General features: G+C 40.0%; 1 protein-coding gene across 1 annotated transcript; it reads left to right on the top strand.

The window, feature by feature from the left end:
• The first annotated feature begins 3072 nt into the window (after positions 1-3072).
• On the top strand, positions 3073-10747 carry TMED7 (transmembrane p24 trafficking protein 7). Its single transcript, XM_084225193.1, has 3 exons — positions 3073-3355; positions 5698-5943; positions 7851-10747. Exons 1-3 carry the CDS (start codon positions 3188-3190, stop codon positions 8085-8087), a joined length of 651 nt encoding a protein of 216 aa, XP_084081319.1. The 5' UTR covers positions 3073-3187; the 3' UTR covers positions 8088-10747.
• Positions 10748-14067: the final 3320 nt, after the last annotated feature.

The following is a 14067-nucleotide window of genomic DNA, read 5'->3' as shown; positions in this document are numbered from 1 at the left end:
CTGGGAAGTAAAGAGGAATTAATTATCTTCACATCAAGGTCTATTATTTATATAAAATCTGCCAAAGTAAGGCCAAAGCAAAGGCTTTCAAGATGGAGATACTTAAAATGGGGAAACTTTACCATTTTAGGTAGTCTGAGTAGTAAGATAAAGCGTACTGTGGAATATGCTTTAAATGAAAATTAAATTAAAACAACAAAGTGGAGTTTTTAAACTGTTACACACAGATTTCTGGAAAGATGTTAAAGGACTGTAAAGGTGAAGAACAGGTTTTTTCCTGTCTCACTATTTAAATAACAGGAACTGTTATTTCAGTCATAAGATCTTATTTTATAAGTCTCCAATTTCATCCATATCTACAACCTCTAACACAGGTTAAAGATCTCTAACTACCTCAGGAGAGTAGCTTGATTCAACTACTAAGCTGAGAAGAAACATTAAGACATGAATATCCTGTATTTTTGAGATTTCTCTGGTCTTTCTACAGTGGTTTATGCATGTTTTTGAAGAATGAGAACTGCTTGTACAACCATGGTTCATTAGCAGTCTTCAGGAGATAATGTTTTAACTGTCTGCACAAGAAACACGTGCCATTTGTCCATTTTCATTTTCCACATACAGAAAGCAGCAACATACACTTACAATCAAACCAATGTAAAAAGAAAATGAATCCTTTTTTTTTTTTCCCTAGTCTTTGACTTCGCATGTAAGGTAAAAAGGATCCTTAATAAAGTAATGTATGTATGCATGCATGTATGGGGAAGTTGTAATACAGGCTCCTGCTTGAAAATATTTTGTCATAATAGAGGAAAAACAAAACCTATAAAGGTTTTTCTAAGGGAAGAATTATGCTGAGAGCATCTGAAACTAATTCTCACCCTGCTTAAACAGACTGTCCAGTAGGAAAGGAAAGCTCTTCATATTCCTCCCTCTAAAATACATTTTTTAAACTTATTATTATATTTATTGAACTTATTTCAGTTTCAAGCTGCTAAAGAATTACTGAAATTCATAAGCAGTTCATAATGCTAGTAATTAGTTCTCAATTACTGTCATGATTGCTACATATATAAAACAACTAGTCCTTAACAAATCTACACCAGATGAGCTGCAAGCACACCACAAAGTGGAGCTGATCCTATGCAGTTGGTGCTGACAGCTGCCTAATGGTGGTGTAATGAGGAATCACCAGGGTTAAGGGGACCAGCTGGAGAGCTTCTTGGATGCAGTTTGCCTTCTTCACTCCGTTGAAGTCTTATAATCTCTGACCCCAATCCAAAATGAAGTTGATGTAATCTCATCTGCTCTTGCTGATTTATTTTGGGGATTGGAACATCATCTGGTCTTCTGCTTATTCTGCAGGTGTCACCAGACTCCTTTCTTGCCTGCTCTGTATCTCTTCCCTTCTTTGTTGTTGATTATTTGGTGACAGGTTTCCAATCATCATTTCTTAGGTAAGCTTCATTTTGCCCATTCAGTGACACTTTCAGAAAAAGGCAGGAAAGAATGAACTAGGAAACTGTAACCTGGACATGATCACTCCAGTTGCTGCGAAAAATCACAGAGGAAGTCTTCCTGAAATGTATTTCTTGCCACATGAAGGAGAAGGTGATTGGTTGATTCAGTTCCTTCAAGTCTTTGGTCACTGATTTAAGTAAAATGACTGGACCTGCATCATATGGCCCAGATATCTAATCTGCTTTTGAGCCAGCTCAGCTATCAGCCAACATTTAAGTTCTACCTAAAATAAAACAGTGTGTTTAAATGAAAACAACAAACATCTGAGAATTAATTGTAAATGGATAATGTCTGCCTCAGCTGTAAGGTGGGTACTTGGTAAAGCATCTGCTGTGTCACTATAATCCACACCTGCATATCTATCAGAGCCTTCTACACATGAATTTTGGGTACCTCTGCCCTATGAAATCCATAGTCCTCAGACTGATGCCCAAGTTTCTTACGCAGTGGTGAGGATGAAAATCATACCTTTCAGAAGCTAGCACAGGACTTCTCTCCAAGGCTAGAGGATTTTACAGCAGCACCCCAAAGTGGTGCCTCTTTTGGCAATAGGTACTTCATGCAGGTTCAGCCCCTCTTCCAGAGGAGCAAAATGGGTGACCAGACCCGCTGCATTACAAGCTCAGGCTCCTGCCTGGGAGGTTTAACCTGAGTTTTCCTTTTCCTACTCTGCCTGATTTGCCATTAAGAATGGAGGGTTGCTGCCTTTTTTTTTTTTTTTTTTTTTTTTTTTTTTTTTTTTTGGGGGGGGTGTTGGGTTTTTTTGTTTGTTTGTAAAAAAAACTAAGAAAGGCTGAGAGTGTTGGGGCTAGAGAAGGGAAGGTTGTGTGCAGACCTCATAGCAACCTAGCAGTATATGAAGTATATACAGGGAAGCTGGAGAGAACACCTCATCAGAATCTGTAGTGGTAGGGCAAGAAATAATGGGTACTAACTGAAAGAAGGGAAACCTAGGTTAGACATAAGGAAAAATTCTTTACAGCGAGGGTAGTGAGGCACTGCAACAGTGCCCGAAGAGGTCGGGAATACTCCAAACCTGGCAGTGATGAAGGCCAAATGGGGCTCTGAGCAACCTGATCTAGTGGGAAGGGTCCCACTAGACACTTAGACACTAAGGGGTTAGGGCTCCCTAAGATTTCCAACTTTTAATATTCTACAACTCCATGACTGATTGGAGTGGAACTTTAAAGTCGACACTCGTGCAATCAGCGTGAGCACTTTAATCGACGTTTTATACCTCTGTTTATTCATTCACCTCTTATTCACTCTCTGCAATGAACGTTCAAGGATCTGCACAGCAGAACTCTCCAGACTCCTCGGAGGGCACCGAGGCCGCTCTCTGCATGCGCTTGGCCACGGGAGCCCGCCATTTCCAGCTACAGGGCCCAGGGGGACTCTCAAAAACTTAATCTGCGGGCAGCAGCGCTGAGGGGACACCGAGGGCCCAGCCGCGACACGGCAGAGGGAAGGGCGAGGCCACGGCCGCCGCTCGCCCGCCCCTTCCCCACCGGACACACGTCCCGGAAGCGCTCCGGGAAGGCGCGGGCGCTTCCGGGTGCCGCCGCTCGTCCCGTCGGCCACGCCGCGTCCCGCCCGCAGCCTCGCAGCCCCGCAGCCCCGTTCACCCCGAGCCTCTCCACTCCCTCCGAGCCTCTCTCCGCACCGAGCGATGCCGTCGCGGGGCTCCCGGGGGCCGCTGCCGCCCTTGCTGCTGGTGTGGGCGCTGGCGGCCTGCGCGGCCCGGGCCTCCGAGATCACGTTCGAGCTGCCCGACAACGCCAAGCAGTGCTTCTACGAGGAGATCGCCCAGGGCACCAAGTGCACCCTCGAGTTCCAGGTACCCCGGCGGGAGGAGCCGCCCCAGCCGTGGCGCCGCGCTGGGCCGCGGCCCCGAGCCCTACGCCCAGGCCCCTGCCGGGGGCCCTGCCGGGGGCTCTCCCTTGGCTTCCTTCCTGTAGGGAGTATTTGGGAGCACCGCCCGGCGAGGGAGTAGCGGCTGGATCCACTGAGGGGTTTCCAGCTTGACTAAGGAAAACTGCGGCAGCGGCTGGGAGGCTTCCGTGTAGTGCGGGCTGAGTGGGACACAGAGTTAGCCCTGAAAACTGGCAGTGTCCGTAACCTGGTGGCTGCCATGTAGTGCCCCACCTGAATAGCGTAGAGAACACCTAAAGCACACCTGACCAACAGGTCGGTGTGCCGCAGCCGTAATTTCCTTGTGGTTTGTGAATAATCGACAGGGTGAGCACAGTATATCTTAAGACCTATTATTTCGTATTTCAGAGTACAGTTCAGGTTTGGCTTACATACTAAACAGTGAAAGGGTGATGGGAGAAGGATGTGGTACAGCATCACTGTTTTGGTGCCTCTGAGTGTATCAGCAGGGCTGGAACTTTTCAGTCTGTCACCTCAGTAGATGAACTCACAGTATAGCAGCAGGATGAGAGAAAACTCATGCCTGCTGACAAAAATCACAGTTATCTTTGGGGGCTTTTGAAAGGCTTGTGTAATTTTTATGAGCTGACTTTTCTTGCTGAAGTCCTGTGCTTTCTAGTTTCTCAGTTCTTATCCCATCTCAAGTATATTTGGGGAGTGTTGCTGCCAGATAGCAGTCCTTGTTACTCTGTCCTGTGTGGTCTAGGTCCTCGATACCTTTTTCTCTACCCAAATATTTCTTGTCCCTGACTGTTTCTTCCATACAGTCTTTTCTGTGTGCTATTTTACCCTGCAGCTTTGAAGTGGGTATCACTGGACAGATAAGCATGCTGTTGCCACTTTTATTGGTGACCATAACAGGATTAGCACTTCTAAAAGAAAAGTCTGGATTTGACCAGCCACTGGCAGCTTGTAGTGCTGTGTGTATGGCCTTTGGCAGTATGCATCAAAGGTCGACAGGAGGCACAAGCGAGTTTTGTGGCAAGGATTCCTAGGGGAACTTTTAAGTTCTGGCCAATCTTTACTACCTCTGTGTAAACCAGTATTTTCAGGGTGCCTACACAACTGTATGCAAGTGACTTCCATGGAAAAGCACACCCTTATCAAATTGTAGATTGTATTTCAAAAATGAAGAGCTGTGTTATTGCTTGCCATCTGGATACTTTTAAAACTTTGCCTTTGTGGGGGAGCTGGTGCTCCTTTTGTTATTTCACTTGTACCACTAATGTAATCATTTTAATAACCTGGTACTTCAGTAAACTGATGAGCATTTAAACAATGCCATGTGGACTTCAGTGCAACTTAAGTGCAGATACAGAGATACTAAAATATTTCAGTGATTTCTGCACACAAATGAAATAAGTCTCTTCCTCCTTCAACATGCTTTAAAAGTAAATAGCTTGCAGCAAGGATAAAGTGTAAAGCTGCTATGGTAAGAATCATCAGAATACCGAGTTGTGAATACCTAAACTCCTGATCAGTCTTTCTGGAGAATCCAGGTAGTAATACACTGTAGACCAACAGTAATCAAAGCCTCAAAACCCCCCTTGGAACAATTTTGAAGTTTTGAGTCAGTTGCAGACATTATCTGGATGGTTTTTGGAAGAACTCCTGTGTCTAACTTCAGAAGGAAGGCGGCAGGTCCCTCAGAGCTTGCTCTGTTGACAGCAGCCAACAGGAAAATGGACACATTGAAGCCAGACAGATTGAAATTCCTGTTCTGCTGGTCAAACACCATTCCTGCAGCCTAATGCAGCTGATATATATCAGGGCAGTTACACTTTCCTGGCCACGCAGGAAGGAAGGGTCTTGATGCATGTTAGCAGTCTCAGCTGGATGAATCAATTCCATGGAGGACTTGAGTGTACAGCAAATGTCAGACTCCTTACTGTCTTGTCTTTGCTGTCCCATGCAGTGTCATCTACTGTAGCCTTTGCTTTTGTACAGCTAGTAATAACAAAGTAACTAAAATTGTTCTCCTAAGTGTTTGAAAATACAGTTGACATTGCAAATGATGAACCTAAAGCATTTTTAATTATTTTCTGTGTGTTGTTCACAGGAAAATAATTTTGCAGACTTGCTTTGAAAGATTCTCAAATGAATGCATTATATTTTAAAACACCTGTTAAGACTGTCAACGCCTGTCAACACTGTCTTTGCAGTTCCATCTGCCAGACCATACTTCTTAGAAGAAATATATAGGTGTCTATATTTTAAAAAAGACAATTTCTTGGTTTTTGTTTCCAGGTGATCACTGGAGGTCATTATGATGTTGACTGTCGGTTGGAAGATCCTGATGGCATTGTACTGTACAAAGAGATGAAGAAACAGTACGATAGCTTCACATTTACTGCATCCAGGAATGGAACATACAAGTTCTGCTTCAGCAATGAGTTCTCTACTTTCACACACAAAACTGTGTACTTCGATTTCCAGGTTGGAGAAGATCCACCACTGTTTCCTAGTGAGAACAGAGTAACTGCACTAACCCAGGTAAAACACTGTTGTGTTTGACAAAAGTTGTTAGGTGAAGGCAATTTTTCTTCAAGTTCAACTGCTTTAGTTATCTACATCCTTTTTGAAAATGAATGAATTGAAGCTTTTCAAATACTCTGAATTGCAACAAATAGTCTTTCTTTGTAAAGATCAGATTTGTAGAACACAAAACAGAGCTAAGAAGAAATCACCAAATGTTTAAGAGGAAACCAGGACAGAAACTTAGGGCAACTGTTGTTTAGGGTTTTGTTGTTTGGGTGGTTCCTGGTGGTTTTTTTGATTGTTTTCAGTTTGGTTGGCGGGATTTTTCTTAAGTTTCTAAGGGACAGTCCTTTTAATGACACAGTATTGTGTCTCTTGACTTGTGGACTTCACAAAATAGATATTGGTGGAAAAGCGTTTAAAAATTTCCAAGCTCTGGAGAAATTCTCAGAATTATGTCTATATTTAAAACACTATAGTCTTTTTTTTTAGCAGGAGAACTCATGTAACTACTGTTTTTAAACTGGGGCAGGGAAATTCTAGCAAAATAAATCAATAAAGTCAGCTGTATTTATTTGACTTCTAGATATTTGGGCATTTTAAGTCTCCAAAGTGTCAGAGCATCATTGTTATTGTATTTTGAGGATTTTATAGTTTTGTATCACCTGTACACAATCTGAATACTTTAAAACTTTCTTTGGATCGTTTCATTAATTGCTGCAAAGCTTTTATTTTGGGTTCAAATTCTTGATACTGTATCTCTTAATCTCTTTTTTTTTGCTTCTTTGGAAGGAGGTTCTTTTAGCAGTTCTGGTCAGGCTTGTGGCATGACCAAGTTTGGGCAGCCTTTCATGGGAACAGTTGTAGGTAAATCCATAAAACCAGAGTGACCGTGTGTTTAAATCCCTTGTGCAGATCAAGATGTTTCTACAATTTACAAAAAGCAAAACCTAGTTTGGAAAAATTCATTCTGAATTTTGTCAAGAAGATTTTCTTAGACTTGTTCAGACATCTTTAAAGTCATCATAATGTGGTTAGACTCAGATTTAAGGGACTGAGAGCAGCCCTACAAGGGTGTTAACATTTCCTTTATAATAATTTGTGGTGTTTGATCTTCGGAGATATTTGTTTTAAGCCATTAAAGAGAAGCCTAAATTGTGAGTAGAAAATAAGTCTTTTGAAGATCTAATGACTATCTCTTAGTGAGCTAAACACAGTTAGAAGTACTTTTACTTACAGCAGATAAACTGGAACTGCAAGAAATTTATATAAAAAATTATCTAGGACTTGGAAAACCAATAATGCTTTTTGCTTTTTTTAAAATGAAAAATCATTAAATTGGCCAAGTTGGTAAGTATTTTTGTATGAGTAAGGTATTGAGTGTTCAGGAGCACTGAAGGATAACAACTGTCCCTTTTCTAACCAGTTTTTGCATACATGACTAAGAGAATGGTCTCTTGACAACAGAATAGACATTGTACAACTTAAGTGAGAATTAATCAATGAAGAATGTCATATTTGTGAAAACTGAATCATGTAATATATGCTTTGTGTATCTTAGTATTATAAGCAACTGCTTGCTTTCCTGTAGAATTAACAGCTGGAGAATCAGTGACATTTCAGAAATATTTCTGAGTGTCATTTTGAATCCAAGTATGAATTTGGAATTTGTTCATTAATTCTCAGAGCTCATTTCTTTTTATTAGTTCTGTGGTTTTATTTGCTTCTGTATTTAACAGCGTCACATTTTTGTGTGTAAAGTTTCATCAGCATAAGTTACATTTTACTGTATTTACACTACTTTTATCCAACATCGATCTGAGTTAATTCTTAGCTTGAAAAATTACATGACTCCTCATTTTAAATATCAAAGCACAAAATCACTAGAAGGCTTCTTAATTCTGTGTTGTGTGTTTCTCCAGATGGAGTCTGCATGTGTTTCAATTCACGAAGCTTTGAAGTCTGTCATCGACTATCAGACTCACTTCCGCTTGAGGGAAGCGCAGGGCCGCAGCAGAGCAGAGGATTTAAACACAAGGGTGGCATACTGGTCAATAGGGGAAGCAATCATCCTTCTGGTTGTTAGTATTGGGCAGGTATTTCTCCTTAAAAGCTTCTTCTCGGATAAAAGAACCACGACAACACGTGTTGGATCGTAACCAGTAGCAGCAATGGTTCAGGTGTGTTACTCATTAAGATTAGTGGTTCTCCAATTTAACTGTAGGTACAGAGGTCTGAATATATGCAACATTCAAGTGTGTATACTCCTCATCTCTTAAAAATCACAAAACAGACCCAAAAAGTTATGAAAGGGACACATAATTTGAAACACTTTTAAGGGTCCTTTGGAACTTAAATATTTTAATTCCTGTATTAAAATATCTGGCAGTGTCTAGTTCTCTCTTTATTTCTACTGATACTAATCGAAACCAAGTTTGATTTTTACCACTACAATTAGTCATCTGCAGTGTAACACTTTAAAATAACACAACAGTGTAGTGTCTAATACAAGAGATTATATATATGAAAATCTCATTTCATTTTAATTTTCAGGCTGAATATCTTCGATTATAAAAAAGAAAATGTGATTAACTGTAGTGCACTGTTTTGATTTGCTGTTTTAAAAAAATGGAATCATACCCATTGCTTTTTTGTAAAATCGTTGAAAGCTTGGCACTACATTGTGGTACATATTCTTTATCAGCCTGGAAAGTCTTCAGAATTTGCTGAATTTTATACTTCATTATGATTGCTTAAACATACATTCTTCTGTATTAAAATAAATACATTTTCTCTTTTGCAATGTTTGTTTTACTGAAGAAATTGTAAGCTGAGACTACTCAGGAAATCCACTTTGGCATACAAAAAAAAAGTAAAATCCAAATTTTCAAGTTTATGTAAAAAACATGCAGTAGAATAGGGAGTCTTTTAACTTTGTCATTGAACCTGTATACAGTACTCATACATGCTGCTGCTGCTTTTTGGATTTAAGATCAGAAGTAGCTTGGTTTGTTAAGCAGCACAGCACCAGCACTGGATGAGATAATATTATGTGTTAGGCACGTTCAAAGCTTTTTACTAAATTGTTTTCCTAGAAAGAGGGCAATTTGATATTGATACTGCATTGCACAAGTGCTGTAAATATTCCTTTGTGTGCTGCACTGAGACATGACAGCCTTGTGCATCTAATTGCCACTCTATTTTGTTAGTGGTCAGGAAATGTTTTAAATATTTCAGGTTATCTTTTTGGTAGAGTTATTAGACTTAACATTGTTTTCACTGCTCATGTCTTCAGTAGCTTATGTACTGTAAAATTTTCTTTGGTTGTGGAAGGTAGTAAATGTATGTACATGCCGATAGTTTGAAGTGAGCTGGTCATAGTAAGGCTAAACTCCTTCAAGTGGCTCTGGGGAAAAAAAAAAGTAAGCTGACCAATTCTTTAATGCACACAACATAAACTAAAGTGAAAAATTTGTCATGTATTACTAGCTAAATCAAAAGATGCTTCTTACACAAGTTCTTGGCAAGCAGAGAAAGAGTACTACAGTCTTATTGATTGCCTATAGTATTTCTAGCAAAAATTTGAAATTACTTGTTCAGGTGACACTTGAGCAGGCTAAGGAATTCATCTAAGATGACTTGATTTTAAAATCATGTCACAGTTGAAAAAAATTAAAGTGCCCCTACTCTGTTGTGAACTGATTGACTGTTGTTTTGGAAACTGAAGGAAAATATCAGACAGCTCAAAGACTATTTAGAAGGTCATGGAGATATTAAATTTCCTTAAGTAAAATTCAGGATGTAGTTTTGCTGTGCTGTACTGAATTTTAAATACTGCAGTCTCATTTTGGGTTGCAGGTTCCCCAGAAATAGTTAGACCCACTAATACAAGAAAACAAAAGTTTGCTACTGTCTTGCGATACAAATGTGTTCCTGCACACAACATTCTTGATTGTACCTCTATGCTTTCTTCTTGTGCTTCAGCAACTGATGGCTTGTACTTTTTGTGCTGCATTGCACACAGTAGTAAAGCAAGTGGTACACTTCAGGTGCAAGTGTCAAATGAAAACATGATTTACTTTTGCTAGTGTTCATTATTTCTGGAGTTTGAATATTAGTTATATAGCTTTAATCACAACAAAGGCATTTGGTTGAAAGCTTGAATTGGATTTAGTTTTTTTTTTTTCCTACTGAGTTGTTCTGTGTGCTGGCAAAAGTGGTAAATAGTGCTATAAAACTGATGATGATCAGCAATTGCATACATGTCTCTTTATTCTTTCATAATGTTTGAATGTGTGAAGTGGACTGTTCCATTCAATGTTACTCCCACAGCAGAGGTTTAGTGGACTTGACTTATCCATTAAAGTTAGGTGTCTGAACCAGTGCTCTGGCATCCTGCTGCATAATATGCAGCAACAGCTTAAAAATGCCTTTATTTTTGTGTTGTTAAAAACATGGCACAAACACACGTTTAAACGTAGCTGTATATAGTTTTTAACTGACTGAATAGGATATAATAAAACACACATGCTAACACGCAGTGGGTGAAGAAGTGCATTGTGACCTTTGGTTAAAGCTGCACCTTTTTAATATATAAGCAGTTTGATTAATGGTGTGATACGCAAGAAAACACCCTGCGTTAAAGGGGATATAACTGTGTTTTTAATTGCTATATGCTCTGGGTTTCAGCTATGCGTTGGATGTTTTATGTTTACAAGACTTCTTTTCGTGTCCTGAAATGTCGGTTCTTTAGTTTGAGGGCATGGGGGGGGAAATTTAGTTTGAATAAGACAAAAAGCAGTCCCTGTGAATATTGTATGGGAAAATAAAAAATTAATATATGAATGTAGTCCAGTTGTTTTGTTTGCATGTGGGATTGGGGAACATTATTCTTCAGAAAAATCTTTGAATCATAATTTCAATAGTCCGCTTGTGTTTTAATGTACTACAGTTAATCTACCTCCTGACACCTGATCATTACTTCATCCATGCTTAGCAAGGTACTGTGATTACTGGGTCTTTGCTCAGGACATCCTTAATGCAGGCAGTCACAGTCATAAATCTCTTCATGTTGGAGTAGAATTCAAAGTATTTAATTGCAGGTGCCAAGAATTATTTGGGACCTACTGCATGTTTTCACATTAGCTCTGTAGATACAGAGTTAGAGGGAGCTGGAAAGGTGCCTTCAATTAGTGTTGTCCAATTACAAAATATGAACTTCAAATAAATAGTGACGGAATGTGTGATTTAAGGTACTTTATGTTGTGTTGCATAGATTTAAAGAACAGATATGGCAGGCATCATTGTTTTGTGTGGACACCTTCCAGAATTACTCTTGCTAAGTCAGTAGCTAGATATAAAAAAAAAATCAAGACTATTTATACAGCAGTTGGATTAAAAAAAGCTTTTGTCTAGAAGTATGGGTAAATACTTCTTTCAGTAATGTGTAACTATTATGGCCAAGTAGTTGTTTGTGGCTTTTTAAGGTGCATAGCGCCCAGGATTTTGAAGTAACTTTACTTGTGGTCTGAAGTGTTTTTCTGCTGAAAGGAGATAATCATACAAAAAAAAAAATTAGACAAAGTGAAAAGATGAGTCAGTGGATCAAGTAACATGCATGATGATCATGAAGGCTTTTATTAAGAAGGGAGGAGAAATGTGCTCTGGACCCCCACAAATGTAAACAATTCCTGAGGCTACCAGAGGGCACAAGTGCACCAGCAATACCACAACCACCTCCTTCAGGGGTGAGATGAAACCAAAAGTTTAGCACAGGCCCTAAATAAGATGGATGAAAAGTCTTTCACATTCTTCTCTTGACTTGCAGAATCAAGTCCCAGAAAAGCAAGCTTATGCTTTGTTCACAATGTGTGCTACTGATTTCTATCAAGTTCAGTGTTGTGAGACATGAAGGAAAGTGGTGACTCAGCTTAGCTTAGTAAAAACTCCTGACAGTAACAGCTCTCAAAAGGTTCATTATTTGTATTAAAAAGTCCCTGTTGCACTCCCCAGAGCAAGATGTTATGTAAATGTAAGGTGGTTTTACTTTTCAACATTTCTAAGCAGATTGATTTGACTCCTGCCTTCTACCCACCTGCTGAATGGGAACCAGCATACACATGTGAGTGGCCTGGTCAGCTTCTATTGTGTGCAACACATTTTTAAGCACATAAACTGCCTTGTGTTTTATGTTTTATGTTTCTTATTACAGGCTGTTTTACTGGTGAATTAACGGGAAAGGGAGTGGCATGGGTTATGCTGTAGTTTTGTTGCCAGCCTCCTGTTTCAGGTCCTTAAATGAGTCATCTGAACTGTAGTTTTACCAGAGTGCAGAAGCAAATCCTGACAGGAACACCAGGTTCCTTAATTTCACTGTTGATCACTGTGTGTTTGGTTATCAGTAGAGGCCATTGAACAGAACTTCCTTCTTTTCATGATCTGAATGTCATTGTGAGACACTGTCAAGTTTATAATACAGTACATGAGAGGCAGTACCGCAGGATGCCATCCCTTCAACAGCCTGCATTGTTCAGGTGCACATTCCATAGCTGAATGTATTTTTTGGTGTGCTTCCACAAGAAGGATACAGTGACCTCCTGCAGACGTGTGACAGTGATAATCCCTTATCAGTTGCATCTTTAAGATGCCTCTGCTTGATTAGGAAGAGTATTCCTGGCTTTAGCAAGAACCTTTTTGTTAGGGATGGTTTCTATATATCTTGGACATTCTTTCCTAAATTAATGTACAGGGATTTTCCTGGCACCAAGGATGGTAGAGTTATTCAGGCTTTACTGTAAATGAGTATTCTTTATAAATCACCAAAAAAGAAAGTACATTTATATATTTGATATGCAGGACATGAAAAACCAAAGAGAAACATTTTCTTCCTGGGAGAAATCAAACAGGGGGGAAAAGGGGATGGGAATGATAACATTGATAAGAGACAAGAGCTTTTTTGGCACAGCACTGGCTTTTGCTCTGGTGTTTGGAGAACACAATAACAGATGTCAAGAAAATAACTTGACAGGGAGAGAAAGAGGGGGTAAGAGAGGGGGGAAAAGGAGGAGTTAGGGAGTAATAAAAGAATGAAAAAAAAAGGAGAGGACAGATGGGACCCCTGTGCTGGGTTTGTGAGGCTTAAGGAGTGCCTAGCTTGCTCCCTGTTGTCAGGAGGTGCTCCCTCTCCAAGGGCGCTGGTGGCCTTTGGTGGCTCTGGCCCCCAGTATAGGTTTGCAGCACAGTCTGCAAATAGCAGCTGAAAATCACACCAGAATCAACTCTTCTAATGCATATTGGCACACACATAATGAGGAATTCAATGAAAATTACCCTGAGGAAACTCAAGAAACATGTCAAAGGGTGGGTGAAAGTTGGAAGAGCACACAGCTGCTCACAGGGAGGGAATGTGAAGAATGGAGAATGGTAACCACCGGGAAGTGCTGCTACCTGTGAAATACTCTGCCCTGCTACCAGCTGCTACCTGTGAAATACTCTGCCTCGCCTAAAACCAGCCTTTAGTGCACTGATACAAACCCACAGTGACTGCATTTCTGTGTCAGTGATTGTCCTGAACTACTGACTCAAGATAGTCAGCTGCCCACCCATTCTGCATGTCCCTTTCACTCACAGAGATGCCTAAGACATTAAAGACCTCACCACCACACCACACTTGCCCTTCTCTGGAACAAAAGCTATCAGAGTCCAAAAAGTCACAGAGCAGAAAATGAGTCCATATTTCATGACTTGCACACATCCTTAGGTCAAGTCCCTAGAGAGTTACATTTCATTAGGTGGAATTGTGTAGCAAATGGAATTTTTGCCTTCCTGCAAGTCTTACCTTAGAAAGAAATTGCTTGAATTTCAAAATGCAGTTAAGATCTTAAAAAACATTGGAAAATAATGCTTTTAGGCAAAGTATGTGGCAATTTTGGTCTAAATATTGCAGTTTAATTTCAATTATAGACTGTTACTGTTTACAATATCTTGGAACACAGCACATTACCGGATGTCTAAAACATTTCTTTGCTCCAGGTTATAATACTTTCCTGCAAGAATGCTCAAAACCAAAAACTTCCTTTTACTTTTTACTCCAAAACCCCAAGAGCTGAAAGTTGAGCTGCTGGCAGCCAACTGACAGCA

This window comes from Fringilla coelebs, assembly GCF_963513975.1.
Source record: "Fringilla coelebs genome assembly, chromosome: Z".
Classification (NCBI taxonomy): Eukaryota; Metazoa; Chordata; class Aves; order Passeriformes; family Fringillidae; genus Fringilla; species Fringilla coelebs.
Note: the sequence above shows the minus strand (reverse complement) of the source record. Positions and strands in the feature narration are given on the sequence as shown.

Excerpts from the sequence above, each read along its gene's own strand:
- TMED7 (XM_084225193.1), top strand. The coding sequence starts at position 3,188 with ATGCCGTCGCGGGGCTCCCGGGGGCCGCTGCCGCCCTTGCTGCTGGTG. Across the intron at positions 3,356-5,697 it reads AGTGCACCCTCGAGTTCCAG|GTGATCACTGGAGGTCATTA; the intron begins GTACCCCGGCGG and ends TTTTGTTTCCAG. Across the intron at positions 5,944-7,850 it reads GAGTAACTGCACTAACCCAG|ATGGAGTCTGCATGTGTTTC; the intron begins GTAAAACACTGT and ends GTGTTTCTCCAG.